General features: G+C 38.3%; 1 protein-coding gene and 1 long non-coding RNA gene across 4 annotated transcripts in view; one reads left to right on the top strand and one right to left on the bottom strand.

Moving 5' to 3' along the window:
* The window catches only part of LOC133575633 (uncharacterized), a 35837-nt gene that overhangs the window by 2485 nt on the left and 13692 nt on the right, over positions 1-19660 (bottom strand). Inside the window, exon 2 of the long non-coding RNA XR_009811516.1 lies at positions 13104-13163. This is a non-coding gene — a long non-coding RNA (uncharacterized lncRNA). The remainder of the gene's footprint in view (positions 1-13103; positions 13164-19660) is intronic.
* Positions 243-9159, top strand: sprn2 (shadow of prion protein 2). 3 transcript variants are annotated; one of them, XM_061928324.1, is made up of 3 exons: positions 243-602; positions 1035-1117; positions 6684-9159. In XM_061928324.1, exon 3 carries the CDS (start codon positions 6694-6696, stop codon positions 7162-7164), a length of 471 nt encoding a protein of 156 aa, XP_061784308.1. In that variant the 5' UTR covers positions 243-602; positions 1035-1117; positions 6684-6693; the 3' UTR covers positions 7165-9159. The 3 variants fall into 3 exon arrangements, with proteins under 3 accessions (XP_061784308.1, XP_061784309.1, XP_061784307.1); XM_061928325.1 differs by lacking the exon at positions 1035-1117; XM_061928323.1 differs by lacking the exon at positions 243-602 and having other exon boundaries at positions 609-1117.

Genomic DNA, 19660 nt, shown 5'->3' with positions numbered 1-19660 from the left:
TGCTTCTCTGGGACTGCATGCTCCCTCATGTATGTGTGGATGTGGCAGCAGTGAGTGACAAAAGCCTGCACGGCAAACAAGCAGATTTTATTTAATATAATTATTAATCGTGAAAAACACTTCAAACATCTATGTTCTGTAAACCACTACTGGTAACATAAACAAGCCAGTGGTGTGCTCGTTATGTTTTTTGGTTTAAAAAAGTATGTAACTGAGGAAGTTGCAAACAGCCCCTTTAAAAAGGATTGTCCCTCTACTTAAACGTTGTAGGTTTGATTCCAGCTGTTATTTTGCCTTTATGGCATCATACACCTTATTAAGAATCATGGCCACATGGAGTGATGTCGTTAAAGTGCTTTGATGGTCATAAGGTGGAAAGAGCATCAATCAAACAAACAATTGGAAAAGCACATTGTCATGTTGGGTGTTTGGACTGTTGTTTAGTCTGGTACAAAAAGCACATTAACTTGTGGAGAAGATGTGATGCACACAGTTTACACAATCTCACATTGTGAGTGGAAGTAGGTCAGCGTGAGTGCGGCACTGCTGCCATGTTTGTGTGCGTGCTGTTGATGAAATAATATTTGCTGACTGAGACACAGGTAAGCTGCTTCAAGGTGCTTCCTGCGTGCTAACCACACTGTCATCGCAGGATGGTAACAGTAGCATCATTTGAAAATGTGCATGTTTTTTTTTGTATGACTTGTTATTGAAAACTATTTTAGTCTTTGACATGTGAACAACTCATAATGATATGAAAATGTATTGAACAACGATTGTAATTTAATTAAAAAAAGATACTTGAGAAAATGCATCAAATGTTATGTAATGTTGTCAATATCCAATTAGTCATGCTCAGGACTAAGATGTGTTATTCTCTCGTTGGACATTGGCAGCACACACACACACACACACTAGGTACTTAAGTCCTTCTGTCAGTAGTACAGCAGCTTACTGCTTCACCCAGCCAATCACCACCTAGAACCTGTCTGAAGGGCAACCAGCCCACCCTAAAACACATTTACTGCTTTCAGTCTCTGAACTGCTTAGTTACACACAAACTTCTGGAGGTGGAAGAAGAGCATCACTTGAAGATCTTGGATTTATTCCCAAACAAGTAAGACACTCTTGATATCATTCACACTCACCAAACAAGACAAATGTAGCAAAAGCTGTTGTCTTATCAGCTCTGACGTATTCATGGTAGTAGTAATTCAAACTAATCAAGTGGTTCATAAATAACCATTAGTGTGTATGACATATTTTCAATCAAAATGTCTATGGGTCTATGTGTTTTCAAAATGTACGTGTTTGTAAATGTTAATGTGTGATTTTATTTTCTTATGATAATGCCACTATCAATACTGCTAATGCATAATAATTATGCATTATATAGTATGATGTAACTGATGTCATAAAGATCAGAGAGTAGTAATACATTTGGTCAACAAAGGAATATACTACTGAAAAGATAGTATGTAGACAAGGCAATAAGCAATTTTTGTGTTGAACAAATTAGTCATCCACTTTGTCTGTATTTCATCCTCTCATACTTGTGTTAGTCTCCAAGTCAGGACTCCAGAACTTATGCAAGCTATCTGACCCCTGGTCTTGGTGCCGCTTATGTACAAGTTATCACTTTGAAAGGATTAGGAGATTTGTTTGGCAGCATGGTAAAAATAACACGTGTCTTGAGAACATCTTGTTTGCATTTGTCACTGCCAACAATGTTACTCAACTGCAGAGAGTGTTAGGCATATAGTGGGTGCTGCTATGCAATAACGATGATAATGAAAGACATAACTACAGCCGGCAAAGAGGACCAGACATTATTGGGAGGCTGGCATTCACTAAAATATATAAATATATATATATATATACACACGTATATGTATACATATATATACACACACACACATATATATATATATATACACACGTATATGTATACATATATATACACACACACACATATATATATATATATACACACACACATATACATACATATATATATATATATACACACACATATATGTATACATATATATACACACACACATATATATATATATATATATATACACACACACATACATACATATATATACACACACACACACATACATATATATATATCACACATACATACACATATACCGTATTTTTCGGAGTATAAGTCGCTTCGGAGTATAAGTCGCACCGGCCGAAAATGCATAATAAAGAAGGAAAAAAACATATATAAGTCGCACTGGAGTATAAGTCGCATTTTTTGGGGAAATTTATTTGATAAAACCCAACACCAAGAATAGACATTTGAAAGGCAATTTAAAATAAATAAAGAATAGTGAACAACAGGCTGAATAAGTGTACGTTATATGAGGCATAAATAACCAACTGGTATGTTAACGTAACATATTATGGTAAGAGTCATTCAAATAACTATAACATATAGAACATGCTATACGTTTACCAAACAATCTGTCACTCCTGATCGCTAAATCCCATAAAATCTTATACGTCTAGTCTCTTACGTGAATGAGCTAAATAATATTATTTGATATTTTACGGTAATGTGTTAATAATTTCACAGATAAGTCGCTCCTGAGTATAAGTCGCACCCCCGGCCAAACTATGAAAAAAAACTGACTTATAGTCCGAAAAATACGGTATATATATATATATATACACACACACACACACACACCCACACCCATCCATCCATTTTCTACCGCTTGTCCCGTTCGGGGGCGCGGGTGGTGCTGGAGCCTATCTAAGCTGCTTCGGGCGGAAGGCGGTGTACACCCTGGATAAGTCGCCACCTCATCACAGGGCCAATACAGATAGACAACATTCACACACTAGGGCCAATTTAGTGTTGCCAATAAACCTATTCCCAGGTGCATGTTTTTTGGACACACATATATATATGTATTGTTTTATATATATTTATATATATATATATATATATATATATATATACACACATATATATATATATATATAACATGTATTGTTTTATATATATATATATTTATATATATATATGTATGTACACACACACACACACACACATATATATATATATATATATATATATATATATATATATATATATATATATATATATATATATATATATACACACACATTTCACAACGCAGCTGCAACATAGCTGTAAAAATATGTTGTTAAATGTTATTCAAAGTTTATAATGCTTTTTAATACACGTCTTTGAAAAGCTCTGATACCAGTATGATGATGGTGATGCAGGTAATGTCATGACGCTAAGGGGCACGTTTGCAGCGGATAGGAGGCCGCTTAGAGTGTACCCATGGTTTGAAAGAGGCCGCAAGCATTAAAACACGCCCTCTTCCTGGTCCGACTATGTAAGCCACGCCCCAAGAATACACACATAACAAAAGCTCATTTATATTACAAAAGCAGTTCAATAGCAACCATAACATCAGTTTTTTAAATCCTTTCAAAAATCTCTTTTTATATGTGAAGGTGCAGCAGGTAAATAGTTGGTGTAAAATAAACTTGGTCAGGCAGGCTAAATTCCAAAAGAACTTGACAAGAAGCTGTGTTGTAATCCCATTAAGGAGCAAACTGCCTGACTAGCACTGATAGGCTCATTTATAAACAACCGTACAGCAAGTGAGTTCCATATATTTTAAAGAAAAAACTGCATGACACTTGTTATTCTATCCAACTTCTCACGAGCGCACGCTTCCTGTCACCAGCCATTCAGTAGATGAGTCTTTTAATTCATTCCATTTTCTACTGCTTGCCCCTATGCGGGTCACAAGGGGACCGAAGCCTATCCCAGCTGCATTCGTGATAGGCTGGACAAGTCGCCACCTCATCGCAGGGCCAACACAGAGACAATATTCACATTCACACACTAGGGGCCAATTTAGTGTTGCCAATCAGCCTATCCCCAGGTGCATGTCTCTGGAGGTGGGAGGAAGCCGAAGTACGTGTAGACAACCCATGCAGTCACGGGGAGAACATGCAATCCACACAGAAAGAATCGAACCCAAGACCTGTCTTTGCAGGAAGTGTGTAAAACATATACAGCAGGGATGTCAAACTCGTTTTATTTGAGGGCCACATCACAGTTCTGGCTGCCATCAGAGGGCTGCTTGTAACAGCGAATAATGTATGAATTTGCCTCAGGATTTTATTAATAATTATATGAATTGTTTTAAGTAGACTTTTGATTTTACATACAAAATGTTACTGTAAAATAGTGTTTTTTGGGGTTGTTGTTTTTTAACATTTCACGGTAAATGGAAAAACTACCTCTGATTTTTGGGGGTCTTTTTTTTTTTTTACAGAAAAAGCTGGCAGCTGAGTTGCCTGAATTTTTGTGTTAAATTTACATTGGTTTTTACAACATGATATTGTTAATGGAAAAACAGTACAAGTTCTTTTTTTATTCTGGCAACTTAGCTGGCAGTTTTTGTACCGTAAAAACAAATGTACCGTCTTTCCATTTACAGTAACATACCATTAAAAACAACAACCATAGATTTTACCGTCAAAAATTGGCAGCTCAGTCAACAGAATTTTAACGCAAAAAACAGTAGTAGTTTTTTTCAATTTACAGTAATATACTGTAAAGAACAACATAAAATGTATTGTCATTTTTATTAATTTGATGGGTAGTTTGCTGTAAAGTTAAGTAATTATTTTAATTTTTATATAGACAAAAACATGTTTGGAAAGTATGATAATATACTGTAATATTTGTTGCATTATTAAAGTTGAAAAGATATGCAATTTCAGGCAGTACATATATTTTGTCTGTCAAAATGAAAAAAATCAATGACATTTAGTGATAAAATATTAAGTACTTTATTGACACATATCATTTCCAGGTGTTTGCGGGCCAGATAAAATGTTGCGTGCCAGATTTGGCCTCCGGGCCTTGAGTTTGACACCTGTGGTAAACTGTATGCCTAAGTAAACGTAACCGTTTACTTACAGTACAACTAATTAGTTACCTCAAAATATGAAAATCAATATGGTGCCTATATTTAAAGGGCAGGCCACTATTTGTTAATCACAAACCTTTGAAAAATGTGACAAAATATGACATATACTGTAGAGCAGGGGTCACCAACCTTTTTGAAACCAAGAGCTACTTCTTGGGTACTAATTAATGCAAAGGGCTACCAGTTTGATACACACTTAAATAAATTGCCAGAAATAGCCAATTCGCTCAATTTACCTTTAACTCTATGTTATTATTAATAATTAATGATATTTATCTTTGTGGAAAAACTGATCATCTTAATGACTTCTCACAATAAATATATATAGAAACATAAATATCAATATGCAACACTTTATTTTTATATTTTCTCTAAGTGCACATTTTTCAAATTGAACATTTTCAAATGATCACTTCTAAGACAGTCTTGTGAAATCACAATATCCCATTTTAACTAGCTAGCCACTAACATTTTTATAAAAGAGGAGAAAACACGAAAAAAATTAATAACATTTTGAAACATAGTTTATCTTCAAATTTGACTCTTTAAAATTCAAAATTCAACCGAAAAAAAGAAGAGAAAAACTCGCTAATTCGAATCTTTTTGAAAAACTAAAAAAATAATTTATGGAACATCATTAGTAATTTTTCCTGATTAAGATTAATTTTAGAATTTTGATGACATGTTTTAAATAGGTAAAAATCCAATCTGCACTTTGTTAGAATATATAACAAATTGGACCAAGCTATATTTCTAACAAAGACAAATCATTATTTCTTCTAGATTTTCCAGAACAAAATTTTTAAAAGAAATTCAAAAGACTTTGAAATAAGATTTAAATTTGATACTACAGATTTTCTAGATTTGCCAGAAAATGTTCTTTGAATTTTAATCATAATAAGTTTGAAAAAATACTTCACAAATATTCTTCGTCGAAAAAACAGAAGCTAAAATGAAGAATTAAATTAAAATGTATTTATTATTCTTTACAATAAAAAAATAAATAAAAAAAATACTTGAACATTTATTTGAATTGTCAGGAAAGAAGAGGAAAGAATTTAAAAGGTAAAAAGGTATATGTGTTTAAAAATGCTAAAATCATTTTTAAGGTTGTATTTTTTTCTCTAAAATTGTCTTTCTGAAAGTTATAAGAAGCAAAGTAAAAAAAATAAATGAATTTATTTAAACAAGTGAAGACCAAGTCTTTAGAATATTGTCTTGGATTTTCAAATTCTATTTCAGTTTTGTCTCTCTTAGAATTAAAAATGTCGAGCAAAGCGAGACCAGCTTGCTAGTAAATAAATAAAATTAAAAAAAATAGAGGCAGCTCACTGGTAAGTGCTGATATTTGAGCTATTTTTAGAACAGGCCAGCGGGCGACTCATCTGGTGCTTACGGGCGACCTGGTGCCCGCGGGCACTGCGTTGGTGACCCCTGCTGTAGAAGATATACAGCACTGTGCTACAAAATACTTTTTGAATAACCATCCATCCATTTCCTACCGCTTGTCCCTTTCGGGGTTGCAGGGGGTGCTAGAGCTTATCTCAGCTACATCCGGGCGGAAGGCGGGGTACACCCTGGACAAGTTGCCACCTCATCACATTTTTGAACGACCTTCTAAGCCCAATATAAGTGATGCAGTACAGTAGTACATATGGTATAAACATTGTGTCGTTTCAGGTCAACGATCATGTTCAAACTGTTGTCAGTGATCCTGGGCGTGCTGCTCCTAGCCACGATGGCACCCACCCCCGAGGCCAGACGTGGTGGAGGCTTTAGAGGGGGAGGTGGAGGCGGCAGACCGGTCTACAGAGCCCCACCTCCAAGGAGCAGTGGACCCAGCACCGGTAAAATAGCTGGAGCAGCGGCAGTGGGGGCCATCGGAGGAACCATGCTGGGCTCTGCCCTGAGCCGCCCCGGGTACGGCTACGGTGGAGGATACGGAGGCTATGGAGGTTATGGGGGCTTTGGAGGGGGTTACGGCTACCCGAGAGTAGCTGCTGGCCATGCCTACAAACCAGCGTATGAGGCGGAGGGCTCTGGAGATTTGGAGTACTACACTGGAGCGTCGAGTGGACGCATCTACAGCAGCATCATCGTCCTTATTGGCACCCTGCTGTCTCTGCTGCTCGGACACTGGTCGGCACTGCCAGCCATGTGAAGATGCCACTTGATGCTCGAGCTATAGAGGCTACACTCAACTGCACCCCCGTGTGGACACAAGGGTGAACTGCTAGAGTGACATTACAGTATTAGTACTTCTTAAATAGCGGGCGGACCGCCCATTGAGGCCGCGTGTGATCGTCGGGGACATGCTTCACACCCCGTTTCAACAAGTTGCACTACAAAACTTGCTCAATGTAGCCATTAATCCTGACTTACCGTATTTTTCGGACTATAAGTCGCAGTTTTTTTTCATAGTTTGGCCGGGCTCCAGTTCGACTTATATGTTTTTTTCCTTCTTTATTATGCATTTTCGGCAGGTGCGATTTATACTCCGGTGCAACTTATACTCCGAAAAATACGGTACCCATTAGGATTTTAAAAAATCAGCACACATTTTATTATTTTTGCAGGTTATAGAAAATGGATGGATGGATGTTATATATATTGTGCTCCTGAGCTTATTTAATTATAATTGTCAGTATCAAATCAATCAATCAATCAATATATAGCCCTAAATCACAAGTGTCTCAAAGGGCTGCACAAGCCACAACGACATCCTCGGTACTGAGCCTACATAAGGGCAAGGAAAAACTCACCCCAGTGGGACGTCGATGTGAATGACTATGAGAAACCTTGGAGAGGACCGCAGATGTGGGTAACCCCCCCCCCTCTAGGGGAGACCGAATGCAATGGATGTCGAGTGGGTCTGACATAATATTGTAAGAGTCCAGTCCATAGTGGATTCAACATAATAGTAAGAGTCCAGTCCATAGTGGGGTCAGCAGGAAACCGCAAAGGACTCACGTCGGTCAAAAAAGTTCGTATAGTTAAAATATATATAAGTCAAAGTCAAATTGATGCACATAAAATATTTTCTTTTAGATTAAAAAACAATGTTATTAAAGTTATTCTTTGTTGTAAATTGATTGATATTTATTTTTCTTTAGTGTTAATAAGAATAAAGTGTTATGCAGAGATCTACTTATCTTATTTTATTGAAAAATGACACGGGTGGGGCAAAAGGAAACAAGAATTATTGCAGTAGATTCTCGCAGCCAATCTTCATGTTACTACTTTGTAATACCATCAATAAGAACAATAACGGCATGGCGCCGTTGGGAGAGTGGCCGTGCCAGCAACCTGAGTGTTCCTGGTTCGATCCCCACCTACTACCAACCTCGTCACGTCCTTTGTGTCCTTGAGCAAGACACTTCACCCTTGCTCCTGATGGGTCGTGGTTAGGGCCTTGCATGGCAGCTCCCGCCATCAGTGTGTGAATGTGTGTGTGAATGGGTGAATGTGGAAATAGTGTCAAAGCGCTTTGAGTACCTTGAAGGTAGAAAAGCGCTATACAAGTATAACCCATTTAATAATAATAAATGTATTGCATATATTGGAGTGTTTCTTCCTACGCTATGTTGTGACATTTCCAGCTCATTTTGTCATCTAGTATGACCTCTAAAATTGTTTTCATTTCATTAGCATCGGTGCTTGTGTCTTTTCAACTATAATCAAATAAGATTTGACTTGCTTGTGACTCCAACAACATACTTTTTATGTGCATTTTTACCTGAAAACATGTAGTCCTGTAATCTGCAAATAATACTAAGTCTTTTTCTTTTGGTTTACAGAGATGACTTATCAATAATGAATAATCATATAAACCAGGGGTGACAAACGTACGGCCCATGGGCCGGATCTGGCCCGCGAACAAGTTTTATCCGGCCTGCGAAATGAGTTTGCTAAGTACAAAAATGAGCAGTAATTTTTTTTAGTGACAAAAATTGCTGTTCTAAATGTGTCCACTGGATGTCGCAATAGCAATTCTTGGTATCCGCAGCCACGAGAGCAGGCGTGACGACATGCTCACGCTGCTTATTAGTGATAGTATACAAAATGTGGAGTTATTTTCATGCCATATTGTCAACGATGCTGTTGGTAATATAACCTGTGACATTTATGCCCCAATAAATGCGTTTAATAATCTGTACATTTCGTGTTGGATTTATGACTGCGTGGGGACACATTTTCTGGGCACGCACAAATATGCTGAAATCTGTATCTGCTTCTAACTTCATGTGTTATGAATGAAATTAGTCTAAATTCACAAGTTTTGTTGTTAGTTGAGGAAAATGAGTAAATTACATTAATAACAAATATTTTTATTAATTTAATTTTCTGATTAAAAATTTACACCAATGGCATACTTGCCAACCCTCCCGAATTTTCCGGCAGACTCCCGAAATTTAGCGAAATCTCGCGAAAACCTCCCGGGACAAAAATTCTCCCGAAAATCTCCCGATTTTCAGCCGGCGCTGGAGGCCACGCCCCCTCCAGCTCCATGCGGACCTGAGTCCTGCCCAATCACGTTATAACATCTACGGCTTTTAGAGAGTGCACAATTCCGCACACAACAAGGAGACGAAGCAGAAGAACGAGGAAGATACAGCTATGGCGACGCCGACGACGAGTAAGATGAAGAAATACGCTTGTAAGTTCCAAGCCGCAGCTGCGATTGGACCTGGATAGCCTCCGGGAAGAAGTAGTGGAGTACCAAGTGCTTGGTAGTGAAGATCTTCCTCAGGAAGCAAGGATTGACCGGTTTTGGGCCATGCTAGGGAGAGATGGAAGATTCCAGACTCTAGTGCATTTGATGAAAGCACTTTTGTGCGTGCCACACAGCAATGCATCATCAGAGAGGGTGTTTAGCATGGTTAGAAAAATAGTGACAGAATAGAACAAGGATGGACAATTCAACCCTTAACTCAACAATGAGTTAAGGGTTATGTGTGTGTATATGTGTAAATAAATGAACACTGAAATTCAAGTATTTCTCTTATTTATTTATATATATATATATATATATATATATATATATATATATATATATATATATATATATATATATATATATATATATATAATAACATAAATATATAAATAGCTAGAATTCACTGAAAGTCAAGTATTTATTTTATATATATATATATATATATATATATATATATATATATATATATATATATATATATATATATATATATATATATGAATGAAATACTTGACTTGGTGAATTCTAGCTGTAAATATACTCCTCCCCTCTTAACCACGCCCCCAACCACTCATATATATATATATATATATATATATATATATATATATATATATATAAATAATAAAATAAATATATAAATAGCTAGAATTCACTGAAAGTCAAGTATTTATTATATATATATATATATATATATATATATATATATATATATATATATATATATATATATATATATATATGTGGGTATATATATATATATATATATATATATATATATATATATATATATATGAATGAAATACTTGACTTGGTGAATTCTAGCTGTAAATATACTCCTCCCCTCTTAACCACGCCCCCCCCCCCCCAACCCACCCCCCACCACCTCCCGAAATCGGTGGTCTAAAGGTTGGCAAGTATAACCAATGGGAGCATTTTAGAACTGCCAGACTCACTTCCACCTATTATGATGATATACATTATCACATCATTTATTCATAAAGTGTAAACAGCAACAAAGGAAGATAGAATAATATTAACTGCAACATGTGAATGTTAAAAAAAAAAAACATAATTTGTCCATTTTCAGAATAGGCTTGTTCTATTTTCAAACAAAGAAAACAATCTAAAGTTGTCTTTATTTTTAGGTTATCATGCCATGATTTTACCAGTCCGGCCCATTTGGCAATGGATTTTCCTCCATGTGGCCCCTGAGCTAAAATGAGTTTGACACCTCTGCTACAAACCATTTTGGCCCCAGTAATAACCCATAGGGTACGCAATCCAAACATGACTTTTATGTTCTCAGATTTACAAATTGCTTCCTGTTCATCAAGTACGGTTTTACTAGTTCAACACTCCTCTGATGCCATCTTCTAATGTGTATAGTATATTATGATTCATTTTATGTAATGCTTTGGTTAGGTACAAAACAGATTTGTATTAGTGCGACTGTGCGACACTTATCTCTCCTGGCTCAACGTTTCAGCTCATCCTCAGGCTATTTATAGTGCTGTGCTTGTGTAACAATCTTGTACACTGTGCAGTTGTTTAGGGTCACAGCCACTAGGGGGCACTAAATGATCAAAAAGCTCAAGTCAAATTACACATGTGAATTTCTCATATTTTTAATATGGACATTCAGAGCCTTAAAAATGTTAAATTTGATAATCAAGTTATAAAATGAGATTAGTCTGCTTTCTTACAACCATTTTTGATAATGTTGCTCTCGCTCTAGTTATTGAATATCTTACTATAGTATTTGACAGACTTGTTTCTGCATTTATAATGCAGCATCATGTGACTCCATGAAATGTTCACATGCTCCATCTTTGTCACTGTACACATGATCATAAATGTCATTCCTTAGACCAGTGTTTTTCAACTTTTTTTGAGCCAAGTCACATTTTTTTCATTGAAAAAATCCAAAGGCACACCACCAGCAGAAAACATTAAAAAATTAAACTCAGCAGCATTGAAAGTAAAAAGTCGTTCTGGCAATTGTTGAATATGAATTTAAACCATAACCATCACTATAGCTCTTGTCTCAAAGTAGGTGTACTGTCACGACCTGTCACATCACGCCGTGACTTATTTAGAGTTTTTTGGTGTTTTGCTGTGTGCAGTGTTTTAGTTTTTGTCTTGCGCTCCTATTTGGTGGCTTTTCCTGTAAGCGCTATTCCTCGCACCTGCTTTGTTTTAGCAATCAAGACTATTTAAGTTGTTGCTATCCTTCTTTGTTGATTGTCATGTACGGATGTACTTTGTGGACGCCGTCTCAGCTCCACACGCTGTAAGTCTTTGTTGTCGTCCAGCATTCTGTTTTTATTTACTTTTGCAGCCAGTTCAGTTCTAGTTTCGTTTTGCATAGCCTTCCCTAAGCTTAAATGCCTTTTCTTAGTGGCATTCCCCTTTTGTTTACTTTTGGTTTAAGCATTAGATACCTTTTTACCTGCATGCTGCCTCCCGCTGTCATCTGCATATTATGATCTCCACAACAAACCATGATCCCGACATCTATAAAGCATGTAGCTACATGCTGCCACCTACTGATATGGAAGAGTATTACATTATCTGCCACACTTTATTATAGCACAGACAGACACCTGTCTGTGCTATAATAATGGTTACAAGGAGATATTAAATAATTTCCCACGGCACACCTGACAATCTCTCACGGCACACACACAAGTGTGCCCCGGCACACTGGTTGAAAATCACTGCCTTAGATCACTGTCTTAACCAGGGGTGCCCATTACGTTGATCGCAAGCTACCTGTCGATAGTGTCAGTCGATCGCCAGCCAGGCATAAAAAAAAATAGACTTAAAAATTTGCGATCATCAATCTTCACCAATGCGTCACTTTCGTCACTTGATTGACATTCACAGCACCCGAGGGTCATGTGAGATGAAGCTGGCTGCTGCGAGCTCATTATTAAGAAAAAATGACCGACAGCAAGGCGAAAAACACTTTATTTCAACAGACTCTCGCGCCGTACCTGCTAACTCTAAAGACCGACTGCACAGTTCCTGTCTTCACAATAAAAGCCCTGCTTCATCTTGACCGCACAAACAAAATAAGAGTCTCAGAAAGCTAGCGTGCCCAAGCTAGCAAGCTACGGAGTTTTCCGCCAATGTATTTCTTATAAAGTGTTTAAAAACGAGTATGGAAGCTGGACAAATAAGATCCAGTCTTATAAAAATTTTGTGAGGTCAGAGGTCATTGATGTTGCACCTTAGAGAGACTGCCAATGGCATCCCTTTATATGTAGACTCGCAATGTAGTCAACATTACACATGAACTGATAACGTGCTATTTCATCATGATCATTGGACTATAGGAGTATTAAGTCAACATTAGAACAGATGTATTAGGGTCTTACTGTCAGTAGTACAGCATCTTACTGCTCACTCCTACGCCAACGTGTTGCCTCAGCATCAGCCTGTGGAGGGAGACAGTGAGAGGAGCATCATATCAAATGTTTTGTTTTCTACTTTGCCTGGTAAAATCACATAGGCCAGGGGTGTCAAACTCATTTTAGCTCAGGGGCCGCATGGAGGAAAATCTGTGCACGTGCGGGCCGGACTATTAAAATTATGGCATTAAAACTAAAAAAATAAAGACAACTTCAGATTGTTTTCTTTGTCTTATTATAATAAAAACTATCGAAAAAAATACCGGCAGCGGTATAGTTTAGATCCATGAAGGAAAAAAAGAAAGTGAATAAAAGTTTCTAACTGAATAAATTTACGGATGCATAAAAAATTGTTTTCTTCTGTATTATTTTTTTTAATGAATGAAGTAACGTTTATGACAACCTTTTTCCAAAACACAATATAGAATGTGAGATATAACAGGATAATGCATACATTTATCACTCGTTTTTAAAACAGTTACAAAAAAGTGGGACCCCAAAAATGTACTGTGGGACCCCATTTTTATGACTTGATGGGGTCCCTGAGACCCCATTTTGAAAATCCCTAGCGCCAACACTGACGGAGTATTGGTGCATGCAAAACAGCAGCAGGCGGCTGTGGCCTGCGGGCCGGTTTTAATACAAATCAAATATCATCCCGGGGGGCATAGATCATTCATTCGGCAAACAGGCCTTGACTTTGACACATAGCACATAGGCTGAAGATTACATTCTAAAATGTAAATGTAACTATTGATCAGTTAGTCGCTCCAAAATGTACCAGATGATTGAAAGGATAATGATTTAATTTTTTTAATTTTAGCATTTTGTTACTGTGGTAATAGTTTACAGTGATGCTCTGTACCACACTGAAAGCTGTTTCTAATATTTTGCATTAACAGGTAAACAATTATGTCCACACAACTGATATTGACTCTGTTTGTGCTGCTCTCATCCACAACCCAGAGGCCAGCCGTGTACGTAGAGCAGACTTGGGCAAAATAAGGCCCGCGGGCCACATGCGGCCCATTACGATTTTCAATCCAGCCCGCCGGACGTTCTACATCATTTTTTTAGACATTTAACATCAAAACTGTAGCTGCCATTATGATTTGCAGTGCTGTTTTTTAAATTACCGTAAGTCTTGACTATAGAAAGTATTTCAATGGTTGAAATTTTCGCTTTTGAGTGTTACACGAGTTATTACGGCAATCTAGGTCACGCAGCTGACACAAAGCAGACTGGGCAGGGTTTGTTTTCAGAGCAGCCAGCCCGAAACGCATGTGTCAGGAACAGATGCGGAAGTACATTTTTACAACAAATTTCTGCATAAAAGTGATAATATATGTAGTTTGTTAATGTGTCTTTCTTGGAGCTGGTCTGAGAAGTAAAAGAGGAGTGACGTTCATATGTTGTTAATATTCAATGTTTTATTGTTCATAGTTAATATTGTAAATCCCACTTTCTTTATTGTAATATACATTTTGTTTGTCCCATTCAGTAAAAAACTGTAAAATTCCATTCCGTTTTTTTGAGGTGGTCCTGTCATGACTTTTGGTATTAGTGTTCCTGGAAACAAAGGGACCCAAACACACATACTGTACAGCAGATTTTTACAGATAAATGTGTATATATCATTTATACACACATACACATTGGCCGCCCAGACACATCTTTTCTCTCAATGTGGACCCCGAGTCAAAATATTTGCCCAGCTCTGAGGTAGAGTGTAGACAAAGACATCGAATAGAATAGAATAGAATAAATCTTTACTGACATCAAGGCCGCCTAATCTTCTGAGAAGACTAAGTCGCTGTGAACATTTCTTGAATATAAAATCAGTGTTTTCAGAAAAGCAAAGATGACTGGCTGTGCCAAGATATTTGAATGCCTCTGCAGTTTCAACAAGCTGGTCATCAAGTAAAACTGCTTCTGTTGTCACTTCTTGATTTTTGTGAACAACAAGTTATTTTTTTTTGGACTGGATCTCCAAACACCATGCTTCAAGGGCCTTGGTGTGGGCAAGATAGGAGGCCTCACCATAAGGATCGGATTTCTTTAACGGCCATTAAAGGCAGCGTGTTTGATCAGTTTAAAATTGTTATCGTTAAGTGCAAATTAATTTGTAAAAAGAGAGAAGAGCAAAGGGGTGAGGACACAACCTTGTAGGCAGCCAGTGATGAACTCTCCTGACAGAATGTCGTTCACGCAAACTCTTTGAGAGCGACATGGAAGAAAGCTTCTGATCCAGAGCATCAGGCCCTTTTCAATATTCAACACTGTCAACCTTTTAGGAAGAATGTGTAATTTTATGGATTTAAAAGCTGCGCTAAAACCTACAAATAAAACCCCAGCATATGCTTTAGTGACTGACAGAGGCTTTGTTAGAGTCTCTAACAACGTCAACACAGCAGCATCAGTAGCTCTCTCCTTCTTGTAGGTCAGGGGTGTCCAAACAATTTCCACAAAGGGCCGCACACTCACGAGTCAAAGAATGCGGGGGCCGTTTTGATATTTTATTTTGTTAAAAAAAAAAAAAAAAGAAAGAAAGAATCTAAAACAGACATAAATTTACAGACAAAACAATGTGTCTGTTTCGTATTATTAGTATTAAAATTAGCTACCATATTTGCTTGTTATGCTTACATTTTTATTTTGTCTGATTTTTTTTGGGACAATATGCCATGGGCCAAAAAGAGCCACACTTTGGACACCCCTGTTGTAGGCAAACCGTAGAGGGTCCAGTTCACTGGCCACTTTGTTGGTTGAAATATCAACTAAAACTCTTCATGGTTTTACACAAATTGGAGGTTATGGCAATAGGCCTAAAATCTTCAGGCTTGCTTGCCCTTGGCTTTTTCAGTAGGAGCTTCATATGGGAACATTTCCAAGATTTGGGCACACCTGTAACAAGAAAGAAATTAAACAGCTTTGAAAATACCCTTTTCAGCAGAGGAGCTTTAAGTAGACAGGTTTGGGCCAGTTGCCTTTAGTTTAAAAATACTTTCAGCCACTGCATTCTCAGTGATGGCTGTCGGTGCTCCTGCAGGGAGATTTTTACAGATCTCATCACATCCTGGTTTCTCGTCCACTTTCTAAAATCTACAAAATAATTGATTTAACTCATCAGCAAAACATTCACTAATGTTTAAAGGATTATCACATTTCTTGTTTTGCCCATTAATGTATTTAGACTCTGCCCTATTACTTCTCAGCTGATTCATTTTTTCTTGCATTAATTGCACATCACCAAAACAGAGGGAAGCCTTATTTCATTAAAACACAATTTCAAATGCTTAGACACCCAAGGTTTGTTGTTTGGGAATAATTTCACAGTCTTAGCTTCTGACACGCAGTCCTCACAAAATGTAATGTAGGATGTGGTCGTGTCAGTGAGTTGATCTCCATCTTGACATGATTCAAAGATGCTGTCACAATATGTAGGCAGCACAGTGAAACAGGAGTTAGTGTTTGTGCCTCACAATAAAAGGGTCTTGGGTTCAATCCCCGGGCTCGGGGTTTTTCTGTGTGGAGTTTGCATGTTCTCCCCATGACTGCGTGAGTTCCCTCCGGGTACTGCGGCATCCTCCCACTTCCAAAGACATGCACCTGGGGATAGGTTGATTGGCAACACTAAATTGGCCCTAGAGTGTGAATGTTGTCTATCTGTGTTGGCCCTGCGATGAGGTGGCGTATAGATTGCTCTTGTTAGCTTTAGCTTCATAGTTTAGTTGCTGTTTCAAGTGACCGCCTTGACATGGTTTAGTTCGGCACCGGACTGTTGAGTGTTTAGGGCAGGAGTAGGGAACCTATGGCTCTCGAGCCAGATGTGGCTCTTTTGATGACTGCATCTGGCTCTCAGATAAATCTTAGCTGACCATGCTTAACACGATAAGTAATGAATAATTCCGCTGGTAATCACAGTGTTAAAAATAACGTTCAAAATGTAAAACATTGTCATGCATTTTAATCCATCCATCCGTTTTCTACCGCACCTGTTCAAGAAGTCGTATTAATGGTAAGAAGTATTTTATTTATTATTGGTTAGCTTCAGAATAACAATGTTATTAAAAAGAATAAGAGACTTAGTCTACTCTAAAAATGTTGGTCTTATTTAAAAATGCACGCATTTAGTTGTATTCAGAGTTAAAAAATATATGGCTCTCACGGAAATACGTTTTAAAATATTTGGCGTTCATGGCTCTCTCAGTCAAAAAGGTTCCCGACCCCTGGTTTAGGGGATAAATGAACGCTACCGGACACACTACTTTCCCAACAATATGTTTCCTTTCCTCATCACAATAACATTTCACTTACATTTATGTAAAATTCCCTGATATTCTGCATTTAACAGCGGATTTCATTTTATTGTCCAATTATGGGACTCTGTCCGTGGTTACGTAAACATGGAAATCATATGCCTTACTGTTTTGTTAAGTGTAGTGATTATTGATTTGGCATAAAAAGTAAAAGTACCACTGATAGCCACACACACACACACTAGGTGTGGTGAAATTACTCTCTGCATTTGACCCATCCCCTTGTTCCACCTCCTGGGAGGTGACGGGAGCAGTGAGCAGCAGCGGTGGCCGCACTCGGGAAACATTTTGGTGATTACTAGCGCTGTGTCATATACTAAGTAGCAACAATGTTGAGATCCCAAACTTCTAGTAGACAAGCTCTTTTTTCATTCATTCGCTCATCGGTTTCACCTTCAAAATTCAATTGATTGTCCAGACCTATGTGTACACCACCGAAACCCTTCGTCCTGGTCCTCTTACCTCCCTTGGGTGGCATATGCTTACAATTCCCTCACCTCCTCAGCCACAGGTATGTCTCATTTTAAAGTCGCCTGCGGTTACCGGCCGCCTTTTTTTCCTTCCGAAGAGTCGGAGATCCCATCCGTTCAACAGCACATTCACCAAGCACATCGGGTGTGGCGGGATGGTACAGCGGCTTTGTCCTGGGCGGCCGGAACCGTAGGCTGGCGCATCGCCACAGGATACCAGGCCCCACTTATCAACCTGGACAAGAAGTATGGCTGTCGTCTCGGGACTTACATTAGCTGGCTCCTCCAGGAAGCTTTCTCCCAGGTCCGTGGGGGCCTTCAAGATCACAAGGATCATCAGCCCTGCGGCTGTCGAACTGCAGCTGCGTCCATCCATCAAGCAACATCCGGTGTTTCACATCTCAAGCCGGTTATCACCAGTCCGCTGTGCCCTCCTTCGACGCCCCATCCTCCTCCGGGCATGATCGATGGTCACCCAGCTTACACTATGAGGGCCATTTCAGACTCCAGGAGGCGGGGCAAGGGAGTCCAGTATCTGGTTGACTGGCAAAGGTACGGTCCTGAAGAACGCTCATTGGTCTCTAGCTCCTGCATCCTCGATCCATCGCTTCTGTGTGACTTCCACTCACTCCATGAGAAACCATGTAGGCCGCCAGGGGTCCCCTTATAGAGGGGAGGTTTTGAGCTATGGGGCGAAGCCACCTTCGCGTACACCTGGTACCTATTTCCTCCAGTATATTCTCTCGGTGCCAGTAGATTCCTAATGGCTTACCCTTCCAGTCGTGTTCAGCTCTACTGAATTGATTTACGTGGACCCCGACTTAAACAAGTTGAAAAACTTGTTACCATTTAGTGGTCAATTGTACGGAATATGTACTGAACTGTGCAATCTACTAATAAAAGTTTCAATCAATTCAATCCAAAAAAAAAATGCTCTGGCTCCACTCATGCTTCTCGTTCCTGTGGCTCTGTAGTGTTAACTTTGTGTTCTTCACAGCTTTTGTGTGCTTTTTTTTGTTTCTCCAAACCTTTTGTCGTTTTTCCTCACTCCTTTTTAAGGGCGCTTTTTGTTATTATTTTTATTATTTCTTCTCTGCATAAGGGTCCTACTCCGGCGGAAGCCGATCATGACAGTGACAGATGAATCAGCTGCACACTATAGCGGATCTGTAAATAATACGCCCCGTTTATCTATTCAATCGTTTTCAAATTATATTTTAAACCTTTAACGTCGAAACGGTAGCAGGCAATATGATATATGATTAGATTGAGCACCGCTGCCACCTAACTGCAGGCTTGCAAATTGTTCTAACATGACTACTTGGGTATAGACACAAATAATAAAAATCTCTCGACACCGACATTTCAACACAACCTGCGAAGAGGTCCCGAGAAATCACTGTCCTGTTGCGTGCAACGTACGTGTACATACAGGGAGATATAGTCTTCAATCAAGCTGTGTCTGGATTATCACGTTTTACTGTATTGTCAACTATGTGCACAATAACAGCAATGTGCCACATGCAATGAGATATGCTATGAAGTTTATTTTCGACCCAGTCTGAAAAAAAATAGCAAAGATGTTTGTCTTCAAGACATGTATTTCTACAGTGTACAGGGGCGGGTCGTAAATGAGTTAATTTCCATCTAAAAAGGACAGCCTCCCCAACAAACCGTTTTGCAGCCATACTTAAAAAGGGGTTTAAAAATGTGACTGTGGACCAAAATTTACACC

The sequence above is a fragment of the Nerophis lumbriciformis genome, linkage group LG33 (assembly GCF_033978685.3).
Source record: "Nerophis lumbriciformis linkage group LG33, RoL_Nlum_v2.1, whole genome shotgun sequence".
In the NCBI taxonomy this organism is placed as follows: domain Eukaryota; kingdom Metazoa; phylum Chordata; class Actinopteri; order Syngnathiformes; family Syngnathidae; genus Nerophis; species Nerophis lumbriciformis.
The sequence above is the reverse complement of the archived record's forward strand: the minus strand, read 5'-3'. Positions and strand labels throughout refer to the sequence as shown.

Bases quoted from the DNA above. Each gene is read 5' to 3' on its own strand.
- sprn2 (XM_061928325.1), top strand. From the start codon at position 6,694: ATGTTCAAACTGTTGTCAGTGATCCTGGGCGTGCTGCTCCTAGCCACG.